General features: G+C 49.6%; 1 protein-coding gene across 4 annotated transcripts in view; it reads left to right on the top strand.

Annotated features, from left to right (window-relative positions):
* The window catches only part of CCDC149 (coiled-coil domain containing 149), a 94,186-nt gene that overhangs the window by 59,288 nt on the left and 10,549 nt on the right, over positions 1-24,349 (top strand). For 2 of the 4 annotated variants that reach the window (XM_008274661.5, XM_089326996.1), the window contains exons 5-11: positions 4,151-4,267; positions 4,965-5,137; positions 6,585-6,657; positions 7,961-8,045; positions 11,439-11,583; positions 18,210-18,286; positions 19,627-19,659. In XM_008274661.5, coding sequence (XP_008272883.3) covers positions 4,151-4,267; positions 4,965-5,137; positions 6,585-6,657; positions 7,961-8,045; positions 11,439-11,583; positions 18,210-18,286; positions 19,627-19,659 — 703 coding nt within the window. The remainder of the gene's footprint in view (positions 1-4,150; positions 4,268-4,964; positions 5,138-6,584; positions 6,658-7,960; positions 8,046-11,438; positions 11,584-18,209; positions 18,287-19,626; positions 19,660-24,349) is intronic. The other 2 variants (XM_089326995.1, XM_017350540.4) reach the window with 1 other exon arrangement.

Raw genomic sequence — 24,349 nt, 5'->3', positions numbered from 1 at the left:
GCCCATTAAACACCCAATGATTGCTAACGTATTTATTGACGCTCAGCAGGCACCGAGTATGTAAAAGATGGCGCTCATAAGGCTGTCAACAAACATGGTTAATAATTAATTGACATTAGGCCGACATAATTGTGTGATTCTAAATTAAGTGCTCAGTGAAGCATATTGTGAATGGGAAACCACCATGGCGTTTTATTACTTAAAGTTCAGGCTGTCAGTCGGACTTTTCACATTAGCAAGAAAATCCCCAGCTTTCTGAGACTTGGCTCGGGGGCTGCCCTAGGGCTCTGTCCCCACTCCCTCGGAGCTGAGCCCTCTGCCCGCTTGGCTTGCTGTTTGTCTTCCTGTCTGTCCACTTTTGGGGTTCGGGTGTCCTGAGCCTAGGACTGTGGGGTGCCTGCCAGCACTGGGTTAGCCCACGTTGAGCCCTCTCCCAAGGGCACACAGGGGCAGGTTCCCTGGGCCTCTGGGCACATCCTGTCTGCCGCCTGATTCATCACAGCCTTGCTTGGTGTGTGCTTCTGTTGAAAGTCACCTTACTTAACGCGAATGGTTACTAGGGCGCTCCGAGTTCAGCAACAGGTGCTGTGATCTGTGCTTGTGTTAACACCAGCCTGTCCACACCAGGCCTGGGGGGCTCTCAAAAGTGGGAATGTGAATTAGCACAGCCATTAGGGAAAGCAGGTAGAGGCTCCCCAACACCAGCCAGCCCACCTAGAACTAGCACGTGCTACAGCAATCCCTCTGTCCTGGGTGCGTACCCAAAGGAAACGGAACCATTGTGTGGAAAAGGTGTCTGCTCGCCCGTGTGTATGGGGCACTGGTCACAGAGCCACACACAGTGTGGCATCAGCTTGAGTGTCCGTTCATGGAGGAATGGATGAAAGAAGAGGGGTGGATAGCAGCCGTGGACTGCTACCCAGCCATCACGAGGGTGACACGCTGGTGTTTTCAGCAGCGTGATAATCTGGGAGATGTTATATTCTGTGAAATAAAACCAGCCACAGACGGACAAAGCCCGCACGTTCTCATTTATACACGGAATCCTGAACACTGTTTTCATGGAAGTGGAGACGGCAGCCAAGGTTCCCAGGGACTGGTGAGTGGAGGCAGGAGACACTGGTGGACGGTGCAGGGTTGCAATTAGGAGGAATAGTCCCTGGTGTGCTGTTACGCAATAGCGTGACTAAGATTAGCAAAAGTGTCCCGTTTATTTCAAAATATCTCAAAGATGGGATTTTCAGTGTTCTCACCACAAAGCAGTGCTGAGTGTTTGAGATAGGGATATGCTGGCTACCTGATGTGATCATCACACAATTGTAATGCACATTGTACCCATATATATGTACGGCAATTATGTGTCAATTCAAGAAAAGCAGCAACATCACCCTTCCCCCCAAAAAAGTACAAAAATGCGAAAACCCTGGCCCTGAGTAGACCGCGCCAAGGACTGTAGTTTGCAGTCTAAGAGCTGAGGCCAGAAGGCAGGAGCGGCCTTGTTTGACCTCAGCTGGGCACGTGTGTGTCAGGCGCTCACAGCTCTTGTCACCCTGCACCTGTCCGACAGTGACCACAGATGCACCTGGAGTATTGATTTGGAGTTAAAAATTCTTTTTCCCGGGTAAGCACATTGGCCAGCACGGGACCTATGAATAAGAGGGATCACACATCATCAGACTCCCTGAAGCACAGCTGTAGGGGACAAAGGTGCCCCGTGCCTTGTGCCAGGCCTCTGAGCTGTGGGTCCTGCCTCCCTGGGACATGCTCCACCCCCTCTGTGGAGCTGAGCCCTGGGTTGGCGGTAAATATTTGTTGAATTTTATTGAGTAGTTTGCAAATAAAGACTCCAAGCAAATGCCACTGGCAAATGTTCTTTTCTTTAGTCATAATTTCTTCCCAAGTTCACTGCTGTTGTTTATTATTTCAGCATAGTTAATATTCCACCTTGGCTTAAATGAACTCCCTATCTCTCACGCACCCCTAAATCCTTCATGGACTTTGACAATTAAGCCACTGTCTCTACTGGCAACCAATCCCTTAAGATTCCCATGGGAACAAAGAAGAGCAGATGTTGGCTGTGGGACGTGCAGACTGTCCCCGTGCAGGAAACCCACTCCCATCCCATCTACCGTACCGGGAGGAGGGAAACTGGGCTTTGCACTTCTTGAGAAGAGGTGCCCGGAAGCAGTGCTGCAAGTTTAAAAAGTCATTGCTGGGGCTGGCATTATGGCACAGTGAGTTAAAGCCCTGGCCTGCAGTGCCAGCATCCCATATGGGCGCTGGTTCGAGTCCCGGCTGCTCCACTTCCGATCCAGCTCTCTGCTGTAGCCTGGGAAGGCAGTGGAGGATGGCCCAAGTCCTTGAGTCCCTGCACCCACATGGGAGACCCAGAAGAAGCTCCTGGCTCCTGGCTCGGGATCAGCTTAGCTCCAGCTGTTGCGGTTATTTGGGGAGTGAACCAGTGGACGGAAGACTTCTCTCTCTCTCTCTTTCTCTCTCTCTCTGACTCTACCTCTATCTTTATTTGTCTTTCAAACAAATGAAATAAATCTTTATAAAGCCATTGCCTCCCTGGCATTGTGATGGGCGGGAGAAGGAGGCTCTGGGAGCCCTGGGTCTTCCTGGGCTTCCCCCGTAGCTCCCACTGTGCTCCTGCCTCCAGGGTTTGGTGCTGCAGGTGGGGCTCAGCCCGAATAAGGCAGCTGTGGCTGCTGCAGGGGACCCTTTGGAAAAAATGACATTTTTGGAGACTGCAATTTTATTCCTGGGGATTTAGAAACATTAAAAAAAGGCACATTATAAAATTTATGTGCACCTATTTTAAACACTAGAAGAAAGCTGATAGCACGCACAAGGTACTTCAAAGAGTGTGGGAAAGCAGAGCTAAAAGTATGAGTTTGTTTTGGTGCTAAAAATTCTGAAATCCATGCCTAGTGCTTTCATAATATGCATTTTCCACGTATTATGATAAAAATTGGTTTGTTTTGCACCAAAAAATTTTTACACCAAAATAAATGCATAGTTTAGTTCTGTTTTTCTATGAAAATTTTAAAGTACCCCTGTATGCATTTTAATGTGTGGTGAGCCTGGCCACTTTTTATTTTGTGGGTTAGTTTTTAGTATTTTTAGCTTAATTTTTAGTTAGTTTTTAGCTTAATCATACCGCATAGGAAAGTTAGTATTCTGTTTTTTTCCTAAACAGTTATTTCTTCATTTGAAAGGCAGAGATGCAAAGAATGGGGGAGGAAGGGGGGCAGGAGAGAGAGAGAGAGAGAGATTAATCCCCAAATGGCCAGGGCTGGGCTAGGCGGAAGCCAGGATCCAGGAGCTTCTTCCAGGTCTCCCACTTGAGTGCAGGAGCCCAAGCACTTGGGCTGTCTCCCACTGCTTTCCCAAATGCATCAGCAGGGAGCTGGATCAGAAGTGTAGCAGCTGGGACTCGAACTGATGCCCATATGGGATGCTGACACTGCAGGCAGAGGCTTAGCCTTTTACGCCACAGCGCCAGCCCATTATTTGTTTATTATTCCCACTAACGTGGCATCACAAGTGTGTTCCTTGGCACTACAGGGTTCCTCCGGCCCTTGCACAAGAGCCCATTGATTGGTTGCGCTACAGTCTTCTCATTCTGAAAGTGTTTCTCGGTTTGTGACTTTTTCTCCACATAGCAGTGCCATCGCCATTCTCTTTTCTGCTAAAGCTGGTCCTCGTCTGGATTACTCTTAGCCCAGAATGACAGAGGTAGAGTGCCCGGGTCACTGTGCCGGGACGTTTGGAAGGCTGTGGATATCACCTAGGTGCTGAGAGTGGGGGAGGGTGCACCTGCTGATTAGCTTTGAAACTTTGTTAAATGTGAATGGGACCCAGAGCCGGTTTCCTTGGTGGCACTCCCTGGAGGCATCCACCTGCAAGGGCTTAGGCCAGTGTTCCCCTTAGGAACTTAAACCATGTGGGTGCGGGCGTGCACACACACAAATATAGTAGGTGTTATATTCTGCAGTTTAAAAAAAATCATGACACTGACAAAAGTAATCTCTTTGTCTTGTACTTTTCCCTGGTGCTTCTTAAAAGAATCGTGTTTTCTGTCTGATGTCCGGGGGTCTCTGTTTGGATCCATTCACTCTCTCTTTTCTCCTGATGGAAAATGCAGCTCTTGAGGATGACCATTGCCAAACAGAGGCTGGGGGATGAGGAGATCGGCGTTCGGCACTTTGCAGCCCACGAGCGCGAAGACTTGGTGCAGCAGCTGGAGCAGGCTAAGGAGCAGGTGACTGGTCAGCCCTTTGAAGTGTGGGAGACACACTGGTACAGCTGGACGTAGGGGAGCGGGACCGTGTGTGCCCTTGGTTCTCAGAGTCAGGGTCACAGCCCCCGGTCCCATGCCCGGTCCCCAAGCTGACTCCCGGCGGGTGCCACTGTTCTGAACGCAGCAAGAAACTTCCCCGCTACCCAGGATAGACAGGGAGGGACCCACGTGTGACAAACTGGCCTTCATTTGCAAGTTTCCACTAAAATGCTGAGCGATGCTGCTTAGGCAGAATCAGCGGGTCCAGAGCCCTAGGTAGGGAGCAGCTGAGAGAGCCTGGATTTCGTTTGCCTCTTCTTGCTAATTGGTTTTGAAGAGCAGCTTTCTGGGTCTACAGCGGATTGGAAGACGTCTCTGTCAGACACTAGTAGCCTCTCCCAGAGTCTGGAATTTGTTTCCCAGAGCTGCTGGCTATGGGGCACGCTACAGCGGCTAGGAGTTTGCTTCCAGTTTTCCACGCAGCTGCACCTCTCTCTCTCTGATGGCGGGAAAGAGGGTCCCCTTGCCTTTAGCTTGTATTGCACCCTGGTGTGTGGCACATGCGAGTGGAATTAATAAGCCCTCAGAAGGTCCGTCAGGCTAGCAGGAGGCTCCGCCTCTGGCCAGAAATCCCGCGGGCGGGGGCCGTGGTGAGTCAGGGCGCTTCCTTGGGTTTCAGATCGAAGCTCTGGAGCACGACCTGCAGGCCTCGGTGGATGAGCTTCAGGACGTGAAGGAGGAGCGCTGTTCCTACCAGGACAAGGTGGAGAGGCTGAACCAGGAGCTCAACCACATCCTGGGCGGCCACGAGAACCGCATCATCGACGTGGATGCCCTGTGCATGGAGAACAGGCAAGTGGCCAGGCCAGGTGGGCCGTGCACCGGGAGCCACCTGCAGCCCTAGTTACATGGGGAAAATGGCCTTGCCAGTGAAAAGAGAGGCACAGCTCCCCCGGGGAACAAGGGCAGCAACGTCCTGTACAAGGGTATCCTCCCAAAGTCCGTGGGAAATGTGTAGAATGAAAAAGGCACGTGTGGGGGCCAGCGCCGTGGCTCACTTGGTTAATCCTCCACCTGCGGCACCAGCATCCCATGTGGGCCCCGAGTTCTAGTCCCGGTTGCTTCTCTTCCAGTCCAGCTCTCTGCTGTAGCCCGGGAAGGCAGTGGAGGATGGCCCAAGTGCTTGGGCCCTGCACCCGCATGGGAGACCAGGGGGAAGCACCTAGCTCCTGGCTTCAGATTGGTGTAGCAGCCGTTTGTGGGGTGAACCAACGGAAGGAAGATCTTTCTCTCTCTCTCTCTCTCTCACTGTCTATAACTCTACCTGTCAAATGAAAAAAAAAAAGTAAAAAAGGCACATGTGGATCTCACAAAGTGTTTGCAGCAAAGACAAAAAGCATTCTTTAAATCTGTTTTCCCACGAACTTTCCAAAGCGCCCTCACATTCACTCGCTCTGGCCCCTGGGCTCTGCCCGTGCCCTTCCCCATTGGGTGCAGACACGTGGACGCAGTCAGAGCCCCTCATTACTGCTGTCCAGGAGAGGGAGAAGGGTAGGACAATAAATGCAGAAAGTCCCTGAGCAGTTTCTCTGCCCCCAGGCAAATTTCAGCGTGGCTCGGTGTCTGACTTGATGCTCTCTGCCTGCCTTGCTCCCCTTGGAATCGCCTTAATGAGAATTCTGTGAGAACTGTGTTGCTGCCCCCTAGGGGAGCCCTGTGAGGGCTGTTCTAAGTGGGCTGTCTGTGACTGGGACGTGTCTGACCTTGATGGCCTCCATTAAAGAAAAGGTCATGAAAACACACATCGTCCTCCTGCTCCTTTCTGTGGGGAGAAGGTGATGTCTTATGCATGACACCTCTTCCAGCGGGGGTGTTCATTGTTTGCTCTTATCCTTTTTGTAAAAGATTTATTCCTTATTTATTTGAGAAGCAAGAGCTACTAACAGAGAGAGGGAGAAACAGAGAGAGAGGTCTTCCATCTGCTGGTTCACTCCCCAAATGGTTGCAATGGCTTGAGCTGACCCAATCCAAAGCCAAGAGTCAGGAGCTTCTTCCAGGTCTCCCACACCAGTGCAGGAGCCCAAGGACTTGGGCCATCCTCTACTGCTTTCCCAGGCCATCAGCAGGGAGCTGGATTGGAAGTGGAGCAGTGGAGATTTGAATACTGCATGTGGGGTGCTGGTGCCGCAGGCGGAGAGTTAGCCCAATACTCCACAGCACCGGCCCCTGTTCTTATCCTTTAGTGTGTGGATTTTCTTTTGCCCCCGAACACATCTTGGTTGTCTCTGTTCTTTTCCAGGTATCTTCAAGAGAGGTTAAAACAACTCCACGAAGAGGTCAACCTTTTGAAATCGAACATTGCCAAATACAAGGTAGCGAAATGGTGACGCAGATGATGGTGATTCAGTGTTGTACATCTAAAAGTCATTCCGCTTTCATTCCTTCTTATATGCTGAAGATATCTCTGCATTTGCCTAGCCTCCCACATAGAGTCCCTTAGGCAGGATCACTGGGGCAGCCGGTGAAAACTGAAACCCTAAACAGCGAACAAAACCCAAGCAGCTTTTATAAGAGCGGCTCCTGGGGCTGGTGCTTGGGTAAGGTGCACGGAGACCAACAGAATCCAGACCCATGTACTTTATTGCCTCTGTATATGAGAAATTAGCTCTCTTATCCATTTTCTCCATAAAGCGTTCAGTCATCAGATGCTGTTTGTCTCATAATCATCCATAAGAAAATGATTTCCGAGGGATGGGAGAAACAAAGATTGGGAAATGATGATCGCGACGATAATGTTCACGTCACATGGAAAGGACAGAGTGTTTAAATTCTCCCCACTGTTATTTCGTCTAATTCCAGCACCATTAGTTTGATAATATCTATTTCTGCAGATGTTAGTTGTAAGGGTTATAATTAGACAAATCTCCTGGGTTTCTCTGCTTTGAAAATAGATTTCTCTTCCTGAGGGTGAAGTTTTACAGCCGTCTGGCAGCCTGGGAGAGCCTACTCGCTCCCCTGCTTGTTGGTGGTAGCTTGGCTGCTCCGTGCTGTGGGGGCCACGCTCTACACCCATCTGTGCCTACGCTCGCCTCCAAAGGATACGGCTTTTAATACGTGATTCTTAAAAATGTGTGGGTGCAACGTTTAGCAAAGTGTATTCAGTTCTATTTGCCAAGCACTGGCTATTTGCTACCTATCAATTCTCATGTACGAATCTGCCTGAGGACTGCCGAGTCCATAGCACACGTGCTTCCTCACTCTTGTGTCCATGGCAGGCATCAGTAATCAATCACGGATCTCTTTTCCAATCCAGCCACAGACTCTGTCAGTTACCACCAGTAGAACGTGCAAGTAGCCCGTTTTCCATCTCATTCTGTTCTGGAGGGATTCCCGTTAACTCATGACTTCACCTGTTAGTCTGCCTTCTTGCCTCAGGTTTGACTCAACTGGACAGACATGCATGGGACACCTTTTGAAGACAGGGGGCAATAATTGCTGTCACTCTGCCAGCAATTACTCTTGGGACCCTCTTGGGTCCCTACAAATCAGCACTCTGGCAGGGACCCAGCATTGGGCGTTTGTGTGCCCATTCGAGGGTGCACCTGCTGTCGCCGGGCATTTTCCGTGATTGATCTTCTGACAGAGGTCTTTATTTTTCTCCCAACGCTACTTGAGAATGCTCTCGAGAGGCGGAAGAACTCGAAGGGCCAGGGGAAGTCGAGCAGCAGCGCTCTGACTGGAGTCCTGTCTGCAAAGCAAGGTAGGATTTTGTGCTCTGGGAGGCACCGCTTCAGGGCAGAGAGTGCTGGAGCTGCTGGCTCCGTGGGCGGGGAGGCAGGGCTGTCTGAGAGCGGGAGCTCCCTGGCTTCCACCTGCCTCAGAACTTCCCAGAGGGCTTGTCTAGGCTCCATCCCAGAGTTTCCGACTCTCTGGGTCTGGGGTGGGACTGAGAATGTGGGTTACTGAGAAGTTCCCCAGTGCGGCAGTTTCTATCGGGACTGGGCCCCCAGTGGGGATGCCTCGACCCGGCCTCTCCTCTCACAATGCTTTCCTTTCCCTTGTCACCACGTCAGCAGCTCCCGGATGTGTTTCCGCCTCGTTGAATTTCTCCTCTTCCCGGCCTCTGCCTTCGGAAGGGATGAGTCCCAAGCCACTGAGATCGTGTTAGCATGGAACTTGGGCCTTTGGCAAGGAAACAAACTTGATTGCAAGTTTGTTCCTCCTCCTTGTCAGTTCCAGTGAAAAATCATGACCTTCTAGGAACAGCCCCCGGGAATAAACAGCGGAGAGTCCCTTCTGATGCTTAATGTTGGGAACTCGGTTCTAAACCCGAGCCGCCAGCCCCCCGCGCTTGCTGAAGTGGGCACGCCAGCCACACTCAGGCCTGGCGGCGGGGTGGTCGGTCTGATGGCGTCTGTCTAGCACACTGGTTGTGGAACGCGCCTCAGCAGTGATCTGAGGGCGGTAAATGAAGCCCACGTGCGTACGGCACGCGGTGTGGCTAAGCCTTAAGACAATCGCCTCTGAACCAGCATGAAATAATCACAGATGCGTGTAAAAGTTTTGCTACAGGAACGTTCTTCATACATTAATTATAATAAGAAGTGGAAACAGCATCACTATTCAGCAATAAATAAATTGTTACATGTCTGTGTGCATAGGCTACTGAAGTAGCCATGAAATCCTATGTTTTAAGGAATGTTAATGATGGGGAATTTTGCTAAGTGAGAAGAGCAGGGCTTCCTCCCATTCTTGAAGAGAAAATATGATGTGAATTTGTATGTCTGCAGTTGGTATTTGAAGATATAGAGTGGGGGATGCATGCTGGTTTTTTTTTATTTATTTTCTCTCTGGCCAGAGTACCAGTGGTGGTTGTCTTTTGCGTGATCTCGGTTTACATACCCCTTTTAAAAATATGGGTTACTTTTGTAGTGAAGCTAGGATGAAGAATGTACTTTAAAAACCCAAACCAGACTTGAAGAACAGAATCTAGAGGCAGAAAGGACACATACGCACGAGTATAAGAATGTTCCTAGGCCGGCGCCGCGGCTCACTAGGCTAATCCTCCGCCTTGCGGCACCGGCACACCAGGTTCTAGTCCCGGTCGGGGCGCCAGATTCTGTCCCGGTTGCCCCTCTTCCAGGCCAGCTCTCTGCTGTGGCCAGGGAGTGCAGTGGAGGATGGCCCAAGTGCTTGGGCCCTGCACCCCATGGGAGACCAGGATAAGTACCTGGCTCCTGCCATCGGATCAGCGCGGTGCGCCGGCTGCAGCGCACTGGCTGTGCCGGCCATTGGAGGGTGAACCAACGGCAAAGGAAGACCTTTCTCTCTGTCTCTCTCTCTCACTGTCCACTCTGCCTGTCAAAAAAAAAAAAAAAAAAAAAGAAAGAAAAAAAAAAGAAAAAAAAAAAAAAAAAGAATGTTCCTAGGGCAGCAACACAGGAGGCAAAGAATTAGCAGTGCACCGAGTGGATCAGGCCTGTGCTGTGGGTGGGGCTGCTGGCTTCCGACAGTGACTCGAGCTCAGCCAAGCATGACGCTGGAGCAGACTGTTAGCAGGATTGTTTCTGAAGAAGTCGTGGCGATTGTAGCAGATACCGCTCTGGTCTTGTTCGTCACTGGCATTTTATTGCCAAAGAGGCCAATGAAATCTTACACTGACGGAAGTATGATATTAGGAATAAAGGTGGTGATGGTCCTACTAGGTGCTAGTTAGTTACACCATGCCTGAAATGTTCCTTTTTACGTAAGTGGAATGGAGAAAAAAATCAGGAAAAAAATGTTTGAGTAGACACATGTGAAACTGGACCAAAAACCAGAAGAAGTGTCTGTGAGAGCCCTGCCTAGATGAATGGACATTTGTTTGCAGAGACTCATTCAGGGCAGGGTATGCACAGGAGAGGAGGGGTCACTTGGCGTAGGTCTCCGTCCTGCTGATACATTGAATTGTGTGTTGTTTGCCTTCATTTTGAAGCTGGCCGTGAGTGTGATTAGTTGGTAGAGTAACAAGCATTCTGGAATATCTAGCATTTGTGTATTGTATTCTTTCCAGTATTTAGACATTTGCTGTCTGCTGTGAAATTCTTTGCCATATCTTTGTACAACGTATGCTGTTATTTGCCTAATATTTTTCTTTAAATCCATTTTAAAGTGGCGTGTTTGACTTGGCCTTGTCATGTGTAGTAGCATCTGTGAAAGCCCTGATTTCCTATGCCACTTATATTCTTTTCTACAATACACTCAAATAAATACATAGCTATTAAAAAAATCAAAGCTATTTTGCATTTTAAATAATCTCCACAATTATATTGCCACCTTCCGGGGTATCACACCATGGGGAACCCTGATATACAGCAGGGCGCTCAAGGGTCGGAGTCATTGTCATTTGTGTGGCTGTGAGACCTTCAACCACTGTGCTTAATCTACCTGTGCCTTGCTTCCCTGTCCAGGAACTAGTAATAAACAATACTTCCTAGGTCCCCCCACCACACCTGTGTGGTCATGTGTCAGTGAGCATGAAAGTTTTTAAACTATGGGACAGATGCAATATTATTGTCCTCTTAAAAATGCTGGGCTAGGCCGGTGCCGCCGCAGCTCACTAGGCTAATCCTCTGCTTTGTGGCACCGGCACACCGGGTTCTAGTCCTGGTCAGGGCGCCGGATTCTGTCCCGGTTGCCCCTCTTCCAGGCCAGCTCTCTGCTATGGCCAGGGAGTGCAGTGGAGGATGGCCCAAGTCCTTGGGCCCTGTACCCCATGGGAGACCAGGATAAGTACCTGGCTCCTGCCTTCGGATCAGCACAGTGCGCTGGCCGCGGCGGCCATTGGAGGGTGAACCAACGGCAAAGGAAGACCTTTCTCTCTGTCTCTCTCTCTCACTATCCACTCTGCCTGTCAAAAAAATAATAATAAAAAAACTGCAAATCTCATGTATTAATAAAAATTAAAAAAAAAATGCTGGGCTAAAGGGCCCGAGGCTGTGCTTCGCCTTCACACTGGATTCTGATTGTTTGGCCTGGGGCACCCGAGGTGGACGCTGATACAGTCCAGCAGCACTTAGGAGCTGGGGACATGCCTAGGAAGAGCTGATGCTGGTTTGCAGTCGACTGTTCCTGGAGAGTTGGGACCTGAGCTGTCGTTTCCCTACCCTACTAGTTCAGGATTTGCTCTCGGAAGATCACGGGTGCAGTCTCCCAGCGACGCCGCAGTCCGTTTCCGACCTGAAGTCTCTGGCCACGGCCCTGCTGGAGACCGTCCACGAGAAGAACATGGTCATTCAGCATCAGAGGCAGACCAACAAGTACGTGGCCGGGCGCGCGCGTCGGGGGAGGGCGAAGGTTGCCCGGGACCAGAACCCCGGTGGGACGGCAGGCTTCACGAGGGGGAGGGGAGGCCGGGGACTGTCTGCTACCATCTCCAGCATAATTGGAAGACTTTTTGCTGGTCTCTGCCCTCCATCGTAACACTGAGGTCCCACCAACCCATCAGTGGGGTGGTAGCTGTCCCTGGGTCAGAATGTCTGCCCCTAATCACGATCCCAGCTCTCTCCCAGTGCCTAGCATGGTGTGGTGCAGGCCCACCGTGGGCACCCCTGGGATTTGATGGACAGATGCTTGAACCATCTCATTCTTCGTTCCTGTTCCCCGTTAGGTGACAGCTTTCCTGCATTTGTTTTATATTGCGTAATATTGTATGTATTATAATATGTTATAATATGTTGCTGTGGGTCTTCAGCACCTCTCCTACTGGCTCCTGTCTTCCTCATCGGCTCCATCCTCAGACTCTGGCCCCCCGCCCCACCCACACCCAGGCACCGCCTTGCCCACCTGCCAACTCCTTTCTGGGCACCAGCCACCAGCCTCCTCTGCAGAGCCAGGCTGGGTCCCCACTGCCTACTGGAACTGTCAATCTGCCCCTCCTCTGCAGGTCACACCTTCCCAAGGTTCTAAGCGATCAGGCCCTGTATGGAAAAGAGACTTGTTTGTGTTCGGCCTTGTTTCTTTTTGTTTTCATGCTTAACTTTTGTGTTTCAATAATTGCTGAGCCATCCTGTGGTTCAGAATCTAAAAGACTAAACAGCAACGTATGTGCAAACCTCTCTTCTCACCATCCAAATTCCCTTCCTGGGGAAACAGCCATTCCTCATTGCCTGTGTGTCTTTCCTTGCAGAATACAAGAGGATATCATAAGAGTTCGTGGAAAAATGGAATTAAAAGATAAGCTCATTCTGATTGGAATCCATGTATAGACTTTTCCTGATCTACGTGTCCACGAACTTTTTGAAACACTCTCACATACACACACACACATACACACACACATATTCTCCTACTTATATATCTATATATCCATCTCATATCTCATGGCAGTTAATATTTATCCCCCCCCCACAAAGATTGTTTTCTCACTGTCCTGCTCCTTGCTTTTTTCCTCTTGTAACAACACGTCTTCGAGATTGTTCGTAGGTTCGTAGGTACCTAGGGTACCTAGTACCTAATGTGCCAGTTTTAACTCTAAGGAAGTCTTTCGATGCATACTTCCACTGCGTATTTAATTTATGGTGCTTGTGTAAGGAAACTAATTATGCTATAAGTGGAACGAGGGCTGAGAACGGAGTGTGAATTGGATCTGTTTGCTGTTACGCCCGTAGTTTAGTTGTGTACATGAAATAATAGAGCTTTGTGTGGGCGGAGCTCTATACACTGGAAGACAGGGGTTCCATCTGTAAGCAGGTGCTCCCCCTACTGGCCGCCCACTGCCTGACAGCTCCCCTCCATGAGAAAGCCCAAGGGGAGCCATCTTGAAGATTTGATGGAGAAACCTAGGACTTTATATTTTGAGCAACGTTCAGTTCATAGGCAGTTTGCTTGGAGGTCGTCTCGCCAAGGTGGGCGGTTCTCTGGTTGTTGCTGAGCAAGGGACAAGGTCCGTCTGTCTTACGGACTGGTGGCCAAGGGTGAATCCCTCCGCCTCCGGTCCTTCCAACCCTGCAGGGGTGGGGGCAGCAGTGGTGGGCAACAAACAAGGGCGCAGACCTGCATCGTGCACAGAGGGTTAAGCTGCCACTTAACTCGCATATCGGAGTGCTGGTGCAAGTCCCAGCTGCTCTGCCTCCCATCCGGCTTTCTGCTGAAAGTGCCTGGGAGGCAGAAGGGGATGGCTCAAGTGCTTGGACCCCTGCCAGCTGAGTTGGAAACCCAGATGGAGTTCCTGGCTCGTGGCTTCTGCCTCGCCCAGGCCTGGCTGTTTGCAACCATTTGGGGAGTGAACCAGTACATGAAGGATCTCTCTCTCTCTCTCTCACTCTGCTTTTCAAATAAATAATAGATCTTTAAAAAACATATGAGAACATATTGGCCTTTTGCTACCCTCCTGCTGTGTCTCAAACAATTTCCTTTGCCCTTTCCCAGCCAATGGTGACTGCACTTGGAAGTTCAGGATCTTGTGTAGCAGCACAGGGTGTCATGTGTGAGAGCAGAGATTCAAATGAAGGCCCCCAGGGGTGGGAGTGGGGGCGAGGCCATCTGCGGCGATGGAGAGCAGTAGCCCCTTGCTTGGTCTCTAGGCCCCTCACTCGGCATCCCTGCTCTCTGTAGGGTCCAGAGAGCAGGTGCAGTCGTGGCCACTCACTGGGTTAGTTCTGTCTTTGGAGTTTCCTAACCCTGACCTCACTGGTGTCCTTGTCGTTGGAATCCCCCTGTTGGAGAGTCCATCTCTGGAATTTTCTAGGATGCCAAGTAGACATAAGCTGATATGCCCCCTCTCCTCCAACAATCTGAAGCTAAATAGAAGCTTTAGTTAAAAATGTCCTGTGTCTACCTACACACACACACACACACACACATATACACACACACAGTCAAATCTGTACATGCCTCCAGCGACCGCCAGCATTGTCTCCTATCTTCTCAGCTACACTATTGAAGCTGTGTCTCTATTCCCCATTCTCATAGTCTGCTTTGCTGTCAACCCGGTCTCCAGGATTCTGGATTTTCTCTCTCCTGAGTCTTGAAACATCTCTCTCTCTCTCCCTCCCTCCCCCCCCCGCCTTGGGTCAGGCACACCTTCTGAGCAGCTTCTTCTCCATGCCCATCCATGGCCCCATTCTAGACTAAGATGGTGTGGATCCCCGTTTGCACACGGAACTTCCCTTGGCTTCTGTGGCCCAGTGGCCCTGGCCCCCACCTGCCCCCATCGCCTCCCTCAGGAGGTCTCCCTGTGCCCTGTCCTGACTTCCCTCGCTGCTGGAGCTCAGAGCACCGTCCCAGCCTGCCCTCTCGGGTCTCTGCCTGCTCCCGCACGGCCACCCCGGCTATCCCATGCACTCCCCCACAAGCACCCCAGCCCTCCAGGCCGACGTCATCACCCACCCGCATGCTACTCACCCTCCTTGCTGCTTGTTCTGTTTCCACTCTTACCCCTCCCATTCTCACCTCCACGCCAAGAACACTGTTCCTGAACTCCATCCTTCCTCTTCAAACCCTGCCACACCCCTCATTGCCGACGCCGCAAGGTCTGCCCACTCTCAGTGTGGCGGCGTCATCATTGATGCGGTCCTGCCAGTCTCTGCGTTCATCTTCAGGGTTACTTTTGTCTGGGGCCTGGGTAGGTTAGGGGCCTCCCTGAGTCTCAGTTCTTTACCTAGGAGTGAGGCTCCCTGGTCAGTGGTTATGAAGGACTGGGGAGGGGTGTGCAGTGTTCACAGAGACTCGTGGTTCTCCGTCCCCTACCAGACTCTGAGGCCCTCAAAGACGGGGACAGGGGAAGGCAGCTGGCCTAGCAGTTAAGGTGCTGATTAAACACCCCCATGTGGTACCACAGCACCTGGGTTTAAGGCCCTGCTCCACGCCCAGCTCCAGCTTCCTGCTAATGCAGGCCCAAGGACATGGCCCCAGTAGCTGGGCTTCTGCCACCCTTGTGGGAAACCTGCATGAGTCCCTGCCTCTTGGCTTTGACTCCAGCCCAGCCCTGGTCATTGCAGGCATTTGTGGGGGAGAAACAGCAAATGAGATAACTCCTACCCACCCCACCGCCCCACCCTGCCTCTCAAATAAATGCAACAATAAAGACATTTTTGAAAAGACAGAGATGGGCAGCTTCTCTTCCTTATGCCCACAGCCTTTCGGCAGAGGTGGATGTCAGGGTTGGTGGTTGAATTGGTGAAACCGAGTGGAAGGGGCGCTGTTCCTACAGCTTCCCCCTCCCTGCGTGAGTACTGCCGGCTGCTGAGTCTCAGGTAGCGCCTCTCCTCTCCCTGGGCGGCCTCCCCACCAGGTGAGGTGGCCCCTGCTCTCGTCAATGAACGCAAAGCACTTGGAACATCTTGGAGTCTCTTTCATAAGTCCACTGTGGCCACATCCAGACTTCAGGGAAGGCCTGAGAAGGGTTACAAGAAGTCTTGTTTATCAAGGGCTACTGGGGGATGATGGTTAACAGCATGCACTTTGGAGGCAGATGAAGACCTGGGTTCAAATCCAGACCCACAACTAACTGAATCCAGCATGTGGTTTTGGCCAAGTTGACACACCTCACCCCGCGCCTTTGTTTCCTACTGGGAAGACAGGGTATGGTGGGTGAGAGCGATCCAAGGGGGTGAGGGAAAGACAGGGCTTTGAGGTGAATGGTGTGTCCTTAGGCAATCTGCTGAACCCTTCGTTCACCGTGGCCGACCTATGTGAAAGGAGGGTGAGAATGTCACTGTCTTGGGTTAGATGAGACGTTGTAAAGGCACTAGGGTTCAGCATGGGCCCTGACTCCCACCGAGGCCTCCAGAAAGAGGAGCTGCTGTTCACAGACGTGCCGCTGCTGCTGCTGTTGCTGGTGGCATTGCTGTTAGTACGACCACCAGACTTTTTCTGGGTCCACTTTACCACCTCCAGCCCCCCATGGCCTGCTGGTGTCCAGCCAAAGAAAGCAGCCTCCATGGACAGATGTAGGCAGGCACCCAGGAAGTCGATTGTTGGGATCTGCAGCAAATTCATTTCTTTCCATCTCTAGAGCAATGGCTGTGTTTCCCAGCAACCCCAAATGTCTGTTGCCACGCCTCCAGAGGTTGCCCCGCCGGCTCGCTGCATTCACACTAGAGCTGAGCTTTTGTTTCCAGAACAGCCGCACACGGTGATGCGATCTCGTTCAGAAACAGGCATGAGCTTGGACAGTTGTGACTGCAGCCCAAGCCCGTCAGCTGGTGGAAAGGGAGCCTGGATCAGGAGGTGTGAGCAAAATATTGAAAGCAAGATTAGGAGCTGTAGTGTCTGTTGAAGGGTCAGGGGCATGAAAGCCAAACAGGACCGACAAACCGAGCGAAAGTGGAAAGTCATGGATAAAGACTCTGCAGAATGCTAAGACTTGAGAAGCAAAGCGAAGCACTCAGTACCCAGGGGGAGAAAGCCACATGGAGTAATGGCAGAGTTTGCTGTGAACGCCAAGAGAATATTAATGAAGATGCTGCAAGTCAACTCAGGTAAAAGCAGGGAGACGCGGAGCCTCACATATGTGCGGATCCATACATATTCATGCCTCTGGATGTATGTGGGTGTGCGCAGCTATCTCTGGAATACAGAGGGGGGGCAGTCCTGGTGTTCTGACTTACCCTGCGGAAGGCATGGCAAGTTTGCTATTAAGGTGATTTCCACACCCTTTTAGCACAGCAGTGCCAAGAAAATCCCCCAAAGAAAATAAAAGACTGGTTTTTCAAGTGCCCAGCCAGTGGAAACTGATTGAAGTTTCAGATGACTATCAAATCCTTTCGCAAGCATATTTAATTTTGTCTGGAGTGCAGGAGGAGGTCGCGTGTCCATGGTTACACCTCTGCACGCCGGTAAGACAACGTGCAGCTTGCAAGTGGTCAGTGCCATCTCCTCAAATCCTCCTTCCCCAGCTTCCGTATCCCAGGGCGCCCACCTTGGAGTCGTCATCCGAGTGCTTCTGCAATTGCTGAAGACCCTTGAAACGCCTGCTTGCTTTTCCATAGGTAACCACAAGTCACGAACAGAGAAAAGCTTTTATTCAGTCGTCTTCAATTACAATTTACAATCTAACGGACTCATGAAACACCTGCCATGTAACAAGCTAGATATCAAGGATATGGATATGAGTGAGATGTAGGTTGAGTCTAGGAAGACCGATCTCAATTGTTTTATTGATTCAAAGCAACACTTCCAGGCAAGTCCACTGATCTTGTTTGGCTGTTTCCAAAAATCAGATCCAATCTCAAAATCAATATCAGGGCACTATGGGTAATCATGGTTTGCAAAGAGTGCTTTCCAAGTAGAGATGCCATATGATGTTTTGGGCAGTGGAAGATAGTTATTTAGCTTCCCAAAGTGAACTGCTTTGAGGTAGATGACTCAATTGAATGGCATTTTAATATTTTGATTCATTCACTTTAATTTCTATTTTTTAGGTTTATTTAGTTAGTTGAAAGAGTTTCAGAGAGAGAGAGAGAGGCAGGACTGAGAGAGAGAGATCTTCCATCCACTGGTTCCCCTCCCCCCCCCCCCAAGGTGGCCACAACAGCTGGGGATGGGCTAGGCTGAAGCCAGGAGCCAGCAGCTTCTTCCAGGTCTCCCACCTGGGTAACAGGGGCCCACGCATTTAGGCCATCCTCCAGTGTTTTTCCCAGGCCATTAGCAAGGAGCTGAATTGGAAGTGGAACAGCCGGGACTCAGAACAGCACCCATATGGGATGCCAGTATCACAGGTCGTAGCTTTACCAATGCCACAACTCCAGGCCTGAGTTTCTATTTTCATATGTGCTTTTGATAGAGTGTATAGTGATTAAAAAACTCAAATGCTCCATTTTTAGCATTTTAGCATATATTTCAAATCCAAAAAGCTTCTCTATTTAGACACTCCTGGATTTCCCGGTAGTCATTGAGTGACAAAATACTTGTTAATCTGTTGTCATCATCTCCTCTTTTCCAGAATCCTAGGGAATCGGGTGGCTGAGTTGGAGAAAAAATTAAGAACCCTGGAAGTTTCTGGTTTGTGGAGTCTCCCAGGTAAGCAGAACTTCATGAAAACTGTCTTTTGGAAAAAGTAAATTCTGTGATAATGGGCAAAGAAGAGTCTACCTTTTTCCATGTCCTTTTGTTTGAAGATCAGTTCTGAAAAATCTACAAATATTTCAAACTTAGAAACCATCATTTGCAGGGGAAGGCGAGAGAAACCAGAAAAAGACAGTGAATGTTCAAGTCCTCATCTGTGGCATGCTGAATTTTTGCTAACCTAAACTCTGAAATTGCCATTGTGTCTGTCTATATATTTTTTAGCATTTGTGAACGTAGTGAATTTTTCATTTATTTATCTGTCGGTATCTTATAAAGGTTCTCTCCATGTAATCATCACTCCTACAAATGAATGTGTGAACATACAAAGATTTGTGCAATTTAATCATCAGTCCTAACACTGAATGTAAGAAGGTACAAAGATTTGTTCCATTTAATCACCAGTACTAAAAATGGATATAAGAACCTACAATTTGTCTAACCCAAATGTACTTCCCAACCACCTGCTCCTGCCTTCCCCGTCCCATTTTTACATAGTTTGAGAATCAAAATTTCCTAAGGAGATTTCTCTCTCAGTTATAAGGGATGTCTGATGGTTCGCTGTCAGTCTGTTCACCCAGGTTATCTTGGTAAAATACCTCCTTCGTGAGACCCCCGTCAGCTGTTGCCCTTTTCCCACTCCTCAGAAACACACTGGGAGTGTTTCCCCCAGCTGCTCGTTCCCGGAGGCAGCTCCCTCGGTGGAGTTTTGGTTTCGTGGCCATTCTGCACCACCAGCCTGCTCTCCCCTGCGTCGTGCAGGCTGCTTCCCTGTGTGGTATGATGAATGACAGTAGCCACGGGCAGGTGGACAACAACAAGTGTTCTTCAGTGTAAATTGGAATAGCTGCTTTCCGCGGGCCGCGAGCGTGTTTCATCAATTGGAGTTTTTCGCAGCGCTTCCTTGAACTGGATGTCAAAGACCTAACAGAACTAATTAGTGGCGAGTGCCATCCTGGGGATTTGAATGATCCCTTTTGCCCAAGATCCTTTTGATGCTGTGAAAACCTCATCTTTTATGAAGGCCTTCCTTTTATTGCCTCGCATTTCAACACAGTTGGGTGAATTTATCATGTATTTGTACAGTCAGTTCTGTGCATGTGCTAGAGTTTTGATTTTTTTCCCCCTCACAATGACTTGGTAAAATTTCTCAGTGTTTCATTTCTACAATTTAAATTAAGAGTCGGAAGCTGAATAGGGGAACAAATGCTGAGAATTTTCTCTCTGGTGTCGTTAAATGTCGAAAAGACTTTGTGCACTAACCCTGCTGTTTTCCTTCCTTGTGCTGCCGGAAGGCCTGAGCTACAATGTGTCCATAGGATTCGGGAGTACGTTCCATTACGTTCCATTTGAAAGATCTGTCTCTGTGGCTATCATCAGCGATGCCAATAAGTAGAAAGACGTGATCTGTGTCCCCTTGAACTTTTCTGGCTGGAACAGTCGATTGAAATAGAGAATTCAATTAATGCAGAGCAAATATTAGAGGGTAAAATTAGCTTTGAGGGAGCCAGCTGACTGCTTTGATGCCCTGGCCGTGTGTGTTCTGTGTCTGGCCTCCACATAGATACCAAGAGGAGCACATCCCCAGTCTGAGCCCCTTTACGTAACAGCAGCAGCCTTGCCCTTGTCCAATGAGGAAGCCTGAGGCTTCCAAACCAGGGTGGGGTGGGGATGCCAGAGCTTCCCTCATGAACCCCACCAGTCCCTGTGTCTGCTCATTGTCTGTCATGTGCCTCCATTTAGCCTCATGAATGGTGGAACAAGAGGCAGTGCCCCCATCCCCATCCTCTTCTTCTTCCTGTCCCAAGTAGGAGTGTGCCATGTGTTCAGCCGACCGCTGGTATCTCCATCTACCAGCATCCAGAAGCAATCGGATCTTCTCTAATACACAGCCCTTCACTGTGTGTTACCTTTCTGGGGCATCAACTTTGTGGATTCAGTGCTATACTGGGTGTTCCAGATGCGCCCTTCCCCCAGTCCAAGAGTCTACAGCCCAGTTAGGGAAGCACGAGGCATATACATCAAGCATGAGAGAAAAACATGAACTGGTACATGATTCAGTGCTGAAAGAGTGATAAAGACATAAGTATGTGAAAGAGTAATAGGATGAGTCGTCAGATGCTCCACCTTGAAGGACAATGGGGAGCAAAGAGGTTCAAGGGCAGCAAATACTTGGTGGATGTTGCACAACACCCATTCTCATGCCAGTGGCAGACATTGCCAATCGATCACATTGTTCTTCCCTGATGATCTCAGAAGCAGCCCTCAGAATCATCTTCCTCATGGGTTTCCAGGTAGACACCTCCACCTAGTCAAAGCTAACTTGGGAGAGAAACATTTGTACAGTCAGATTGCCAGTTCTGTGCATGTACTGGAGTTTTGATTTTTTCCCCCTCACAATGACTTGGTGAGGAATGGGAGAGAAAACATTTTCCCTTTTCCTTATCTGCTCAGATCCCCTCATCTTCGATAAGGAAACAGAAGCTCTGGGGTTATGATACCTAAGGAAGGTACCTGAAAGGTTTCAGATCTTCCTTTCAGGACTGGGTAACTGCTATTCAGCCAGGAGAGGACTGTGTCGGTGGGTAAGCTGGAGACGAGTTCACAAAGCAAGCTGGATTGGAAAGGAAGAATCCAGAACCAGAACGAGCTCTTGTGAGACTCTGAGGGGCGCTGGTGGAGGAGCCTCCCTCACAACCACAAGGCACGGCTTGGAGCTTGCTCTGAGTTTTCTCTGACTCTCCTCTTCCTCCTCCTGTGTCTCTGGGTCAACACTGCAGAGCCGTTTGCTAGAGCTGAGGTCAGTTTGTGAACTCACTGGGATGCAGACATGTTTGACAAATGACACAGCTCGCAGAAAGATAGGAAAGCAGAAATTCCCAGCTGTGCCAGTGGCTGGGAAAGGTGTGGAGCCATTTCCAGGAAGCTGGAAGGAGTGACCGCACACCCCACCCTGTCCCCACACACTCCGTTTTCTGCCACCTCTGCTTGGAGAACGGTGCTTACTTACCTTGTCCTGGGAGGTTCCTGAACATGCTCATGCTCTGAAAAGAAACGCTGAAAGCCAAAGGGAAAAAACCTGGCAAGAGCAGAGCCTGGTTCTTTGAGCTTTTCATTTTCCTTCTCTCTCCACTCCACACATCAGCCTGAAGAGGAAAATGTGTGGCTTGAAAGTACTTGGTACATTTTGGAGAGGGTGATGAGGAATTTTGTGCCATAAGGAATAAGAATTCCCCGAAATGCAAAGAGCAGTGGGACATGAGGACCCCTGTGTGGCCTCTGACATCAGCTGTAGATTGATTATAGTGTGTTCCCCTCCCTCCCATACTCATTCTTATCAAATGGAAGTGCAGACAGACAGCCGACCATCAGATCTGAGCTCAGGGTTGTCAGCAGATGGAATAGGGACTTAGATGGAAATAGTAGAACTGAGAGCTTTCTAAGGATGGTTTCTGAATCCTTCCACCATTTCTCTCTCTCTCTCTCTCCCCCTCTCTCCCTCCCTCCCTCCCTCCTTCCTTCCCTCCCTCTCTCCCTCTCTCTCTCTCTCACACACACACATGCGTGTGCACACAATGACAAAAATTGGCCTTTCTCCATATGATGGGAATGTGTTTGGGAAGTTTCTCTCTCTCTCCCCCAACCCCCAGCTTGAGTGGGTGTGAATGAAGTGTGGCTTCTGTTTCGCTTCTCTGTGTGCTGGATTTCTGGAGTGGTTTAAGGATGTTGGTGACCAGTGATTTTGAGGAGCTCATGTGGAATGGATGATGACCTTGTGGTTGGGCAGGGCCAAGGAGACATTCCACCCTAAAGAATCCTTGTGACAGGAAGGGCTGACGGCCTCTCTGAGGTTGCCCCTGTCCCTCGGCTGCAAGCCAGCTCCCGCCTCTCCCCATAATGCCGACTTCTTGGCCGCTGAGGCAGAGGGGATGGAGAAGGCTGGCTGGAACACAGAACAGCAGAGTGTGTCTCTTACTGATGTCTGAAGGCCCACCCGCTAGGGAGAGATGGGTCAAGAAATGCAGTCCTGGGGCCGTTGCTGTGGCGTAGCAGGTTAAAGCCCTGGCCTGAAGCGCCAGCATCCTATATGGGTGCCAGTTCTAGTCCCGGCTGCACCTCTTCCAATCTAGCTCTCTACTATGGCCCGGGAGTGCAGTAGAAGATGGTACAAGTCCTTGGGCCCCTGCACCCACGTGGGAGACCTGGAAGAAGCTCCTGGCTTCAGATCGGCATAGCTCTGGCAATTGTGGCCATCTGGGGAGTGAACCAGTGGATGGAAGGCCTCTCTCTCTGTCTCTACCTCTCTCTATAACTATGTCTTTCAAATAAATAAAAATAAATCTTAAAAAAAAAAAGAAAAGAAATGTAGTCCTGTCTGCAATTCTGCAGTCAGTAAGTGTTGGCTCAATGGAGAAATGCCAAAAAAAAAAAAAAAAATAAATAAATAAATAAATCGCCATGGGAGTGGGCATTTGGCCTAATGGTTAAGATGCCCATGTCCTATTTCACAGTTTGACACTTGACTCACTCCTGACCCCAATTTCCTTCTAATGCAGACCCTGACAGGAGCAGTAATGCCACCCCCATGGGAGACCGTGACTGCATTCCTAGCTCCCAGCTTTGGCCCTGGCCAAACCCTGTCTGTGGTGGTATTTGTGGAGTGAATGAGTAGATGGGAGCTCTCTTTGTGTCTCTTTTTCTGTCTCTGTCTCCTTACCTCTCATACATTTATGCTATGGATTCGTGGCAGCCATAGCCTTGTCAACATTAATGCATCAAGGTGTTTCCAGATGCTACATTCACAGCACAGAGGGAGGCCTGATTGCGTTGACTTCACTCTGCGAGGCTCATGGCAACAGCCTGAGCTGTTGATCAACAACAATTCTCTTTGGGAAACTGTCTCAGGCTGGGGCCCTGAAGATTTCTCTCTGAGGTAATAGCTTGCTGGTACAGAATTTTAGGGTCAGCTCCTATCAGGTTGTACTCTTCTGGGACCACTGTCAGCAGAGAAAACAGAAGCTGTGGCTGCCAGTAGCAAGCTCTGTCCAAGGTAGCAAGCACCCATCCCCACCAGACATCCAGACCCCCAAGAATGTATCAGCCCTTTGTCCAGACATTTATTCAGTTCTTACCATGTGCCAAACCATCTACCACAGCCTTGGAAATTAAGTTGATAAGACATGGCCTAATAGAAAGACCAGTAGGAGGGACCTAGAAGTACAAGATCCACCTGTTCGCCAAACAAGGAATAGACATCTTTCCACAAATGCCGCTCTGTGCTCTGAACCCCAGACCAAGAAGAGCCTCTGACGTGAGCCCCAGAGACAGTTGGTGACTTGGCCGCTCACAGATTGAGAAAGGATCTTGTTCAAACTCAGACAGCTGCCCATCAAGGAAGCAATCAATTGAGTGAAGAGACAGCCGGCAGAATGGGAGAATATATTTGCAAACTACTTGTCCAACACAAGGTTGATATCCAGAAAATATAAGCAACTCAGAAAACTCCTCAACAAAAAGTTAGCCAATCCAGTAAAGAAATGGGCAAAGGACTTGAACAGACAGTTCTCAAAAGAAGGAATACAAGCAGCCAGCAGATATATGAAAAAATGCTCAATATCAGTAGTTACTAGGCAACTTCAAATCAAAACCACAAGGAGGTATCACCTCACTCCTGTTAGAATGACTTATCCAAAAAACAGAGTAACAAATGCTGGCAACGATGTGGAGAAAGGGGAACTCACATACACTGTAGACGGGAATGCAAATTAGTAAAACCACATGGAAAACAGTATGGAAATTTCTTTAAAAACTGGAAATGGAACTGCCTTATGATCCAGCAATCCCAGTACTAGGTATAAACCCCAAAGACGGGAACTCATTGTAACAAAGAGATACCTGCTCCACCGTGTTTATAGCGGCACTCTTCTCAATAGGCAACTTATGGAATCAACCAAGGTGTCCATCATCAGATGAATGGATAAAGAATGTGGTACACACGCGCACACACACGCACACACT

The sequence above is a fragment of the Oryctolagus cuniculus genome, chromosome 2 (genome assembly GCF_051225735.1).
Source record: "Oryctolagus cuniculus isolate XC-2025 breed Fujian yellow rabbit chromosome 2, ASM5122573v1, whole genome shotgun sequence".
NCBI classification, from domain to species: domain Eukaryota; kingdom Metazoa; phylum Chordata; class Mammalia; order Lagomorpha; family Leporidae; genus Oryctolagus; species Oryctolagus cuniculus.
The sequence above is the reverse complement of the archived record's forward strand: the minus strand, read 5'-3'. Positions and strand labels throughout refer to the sequence as shown.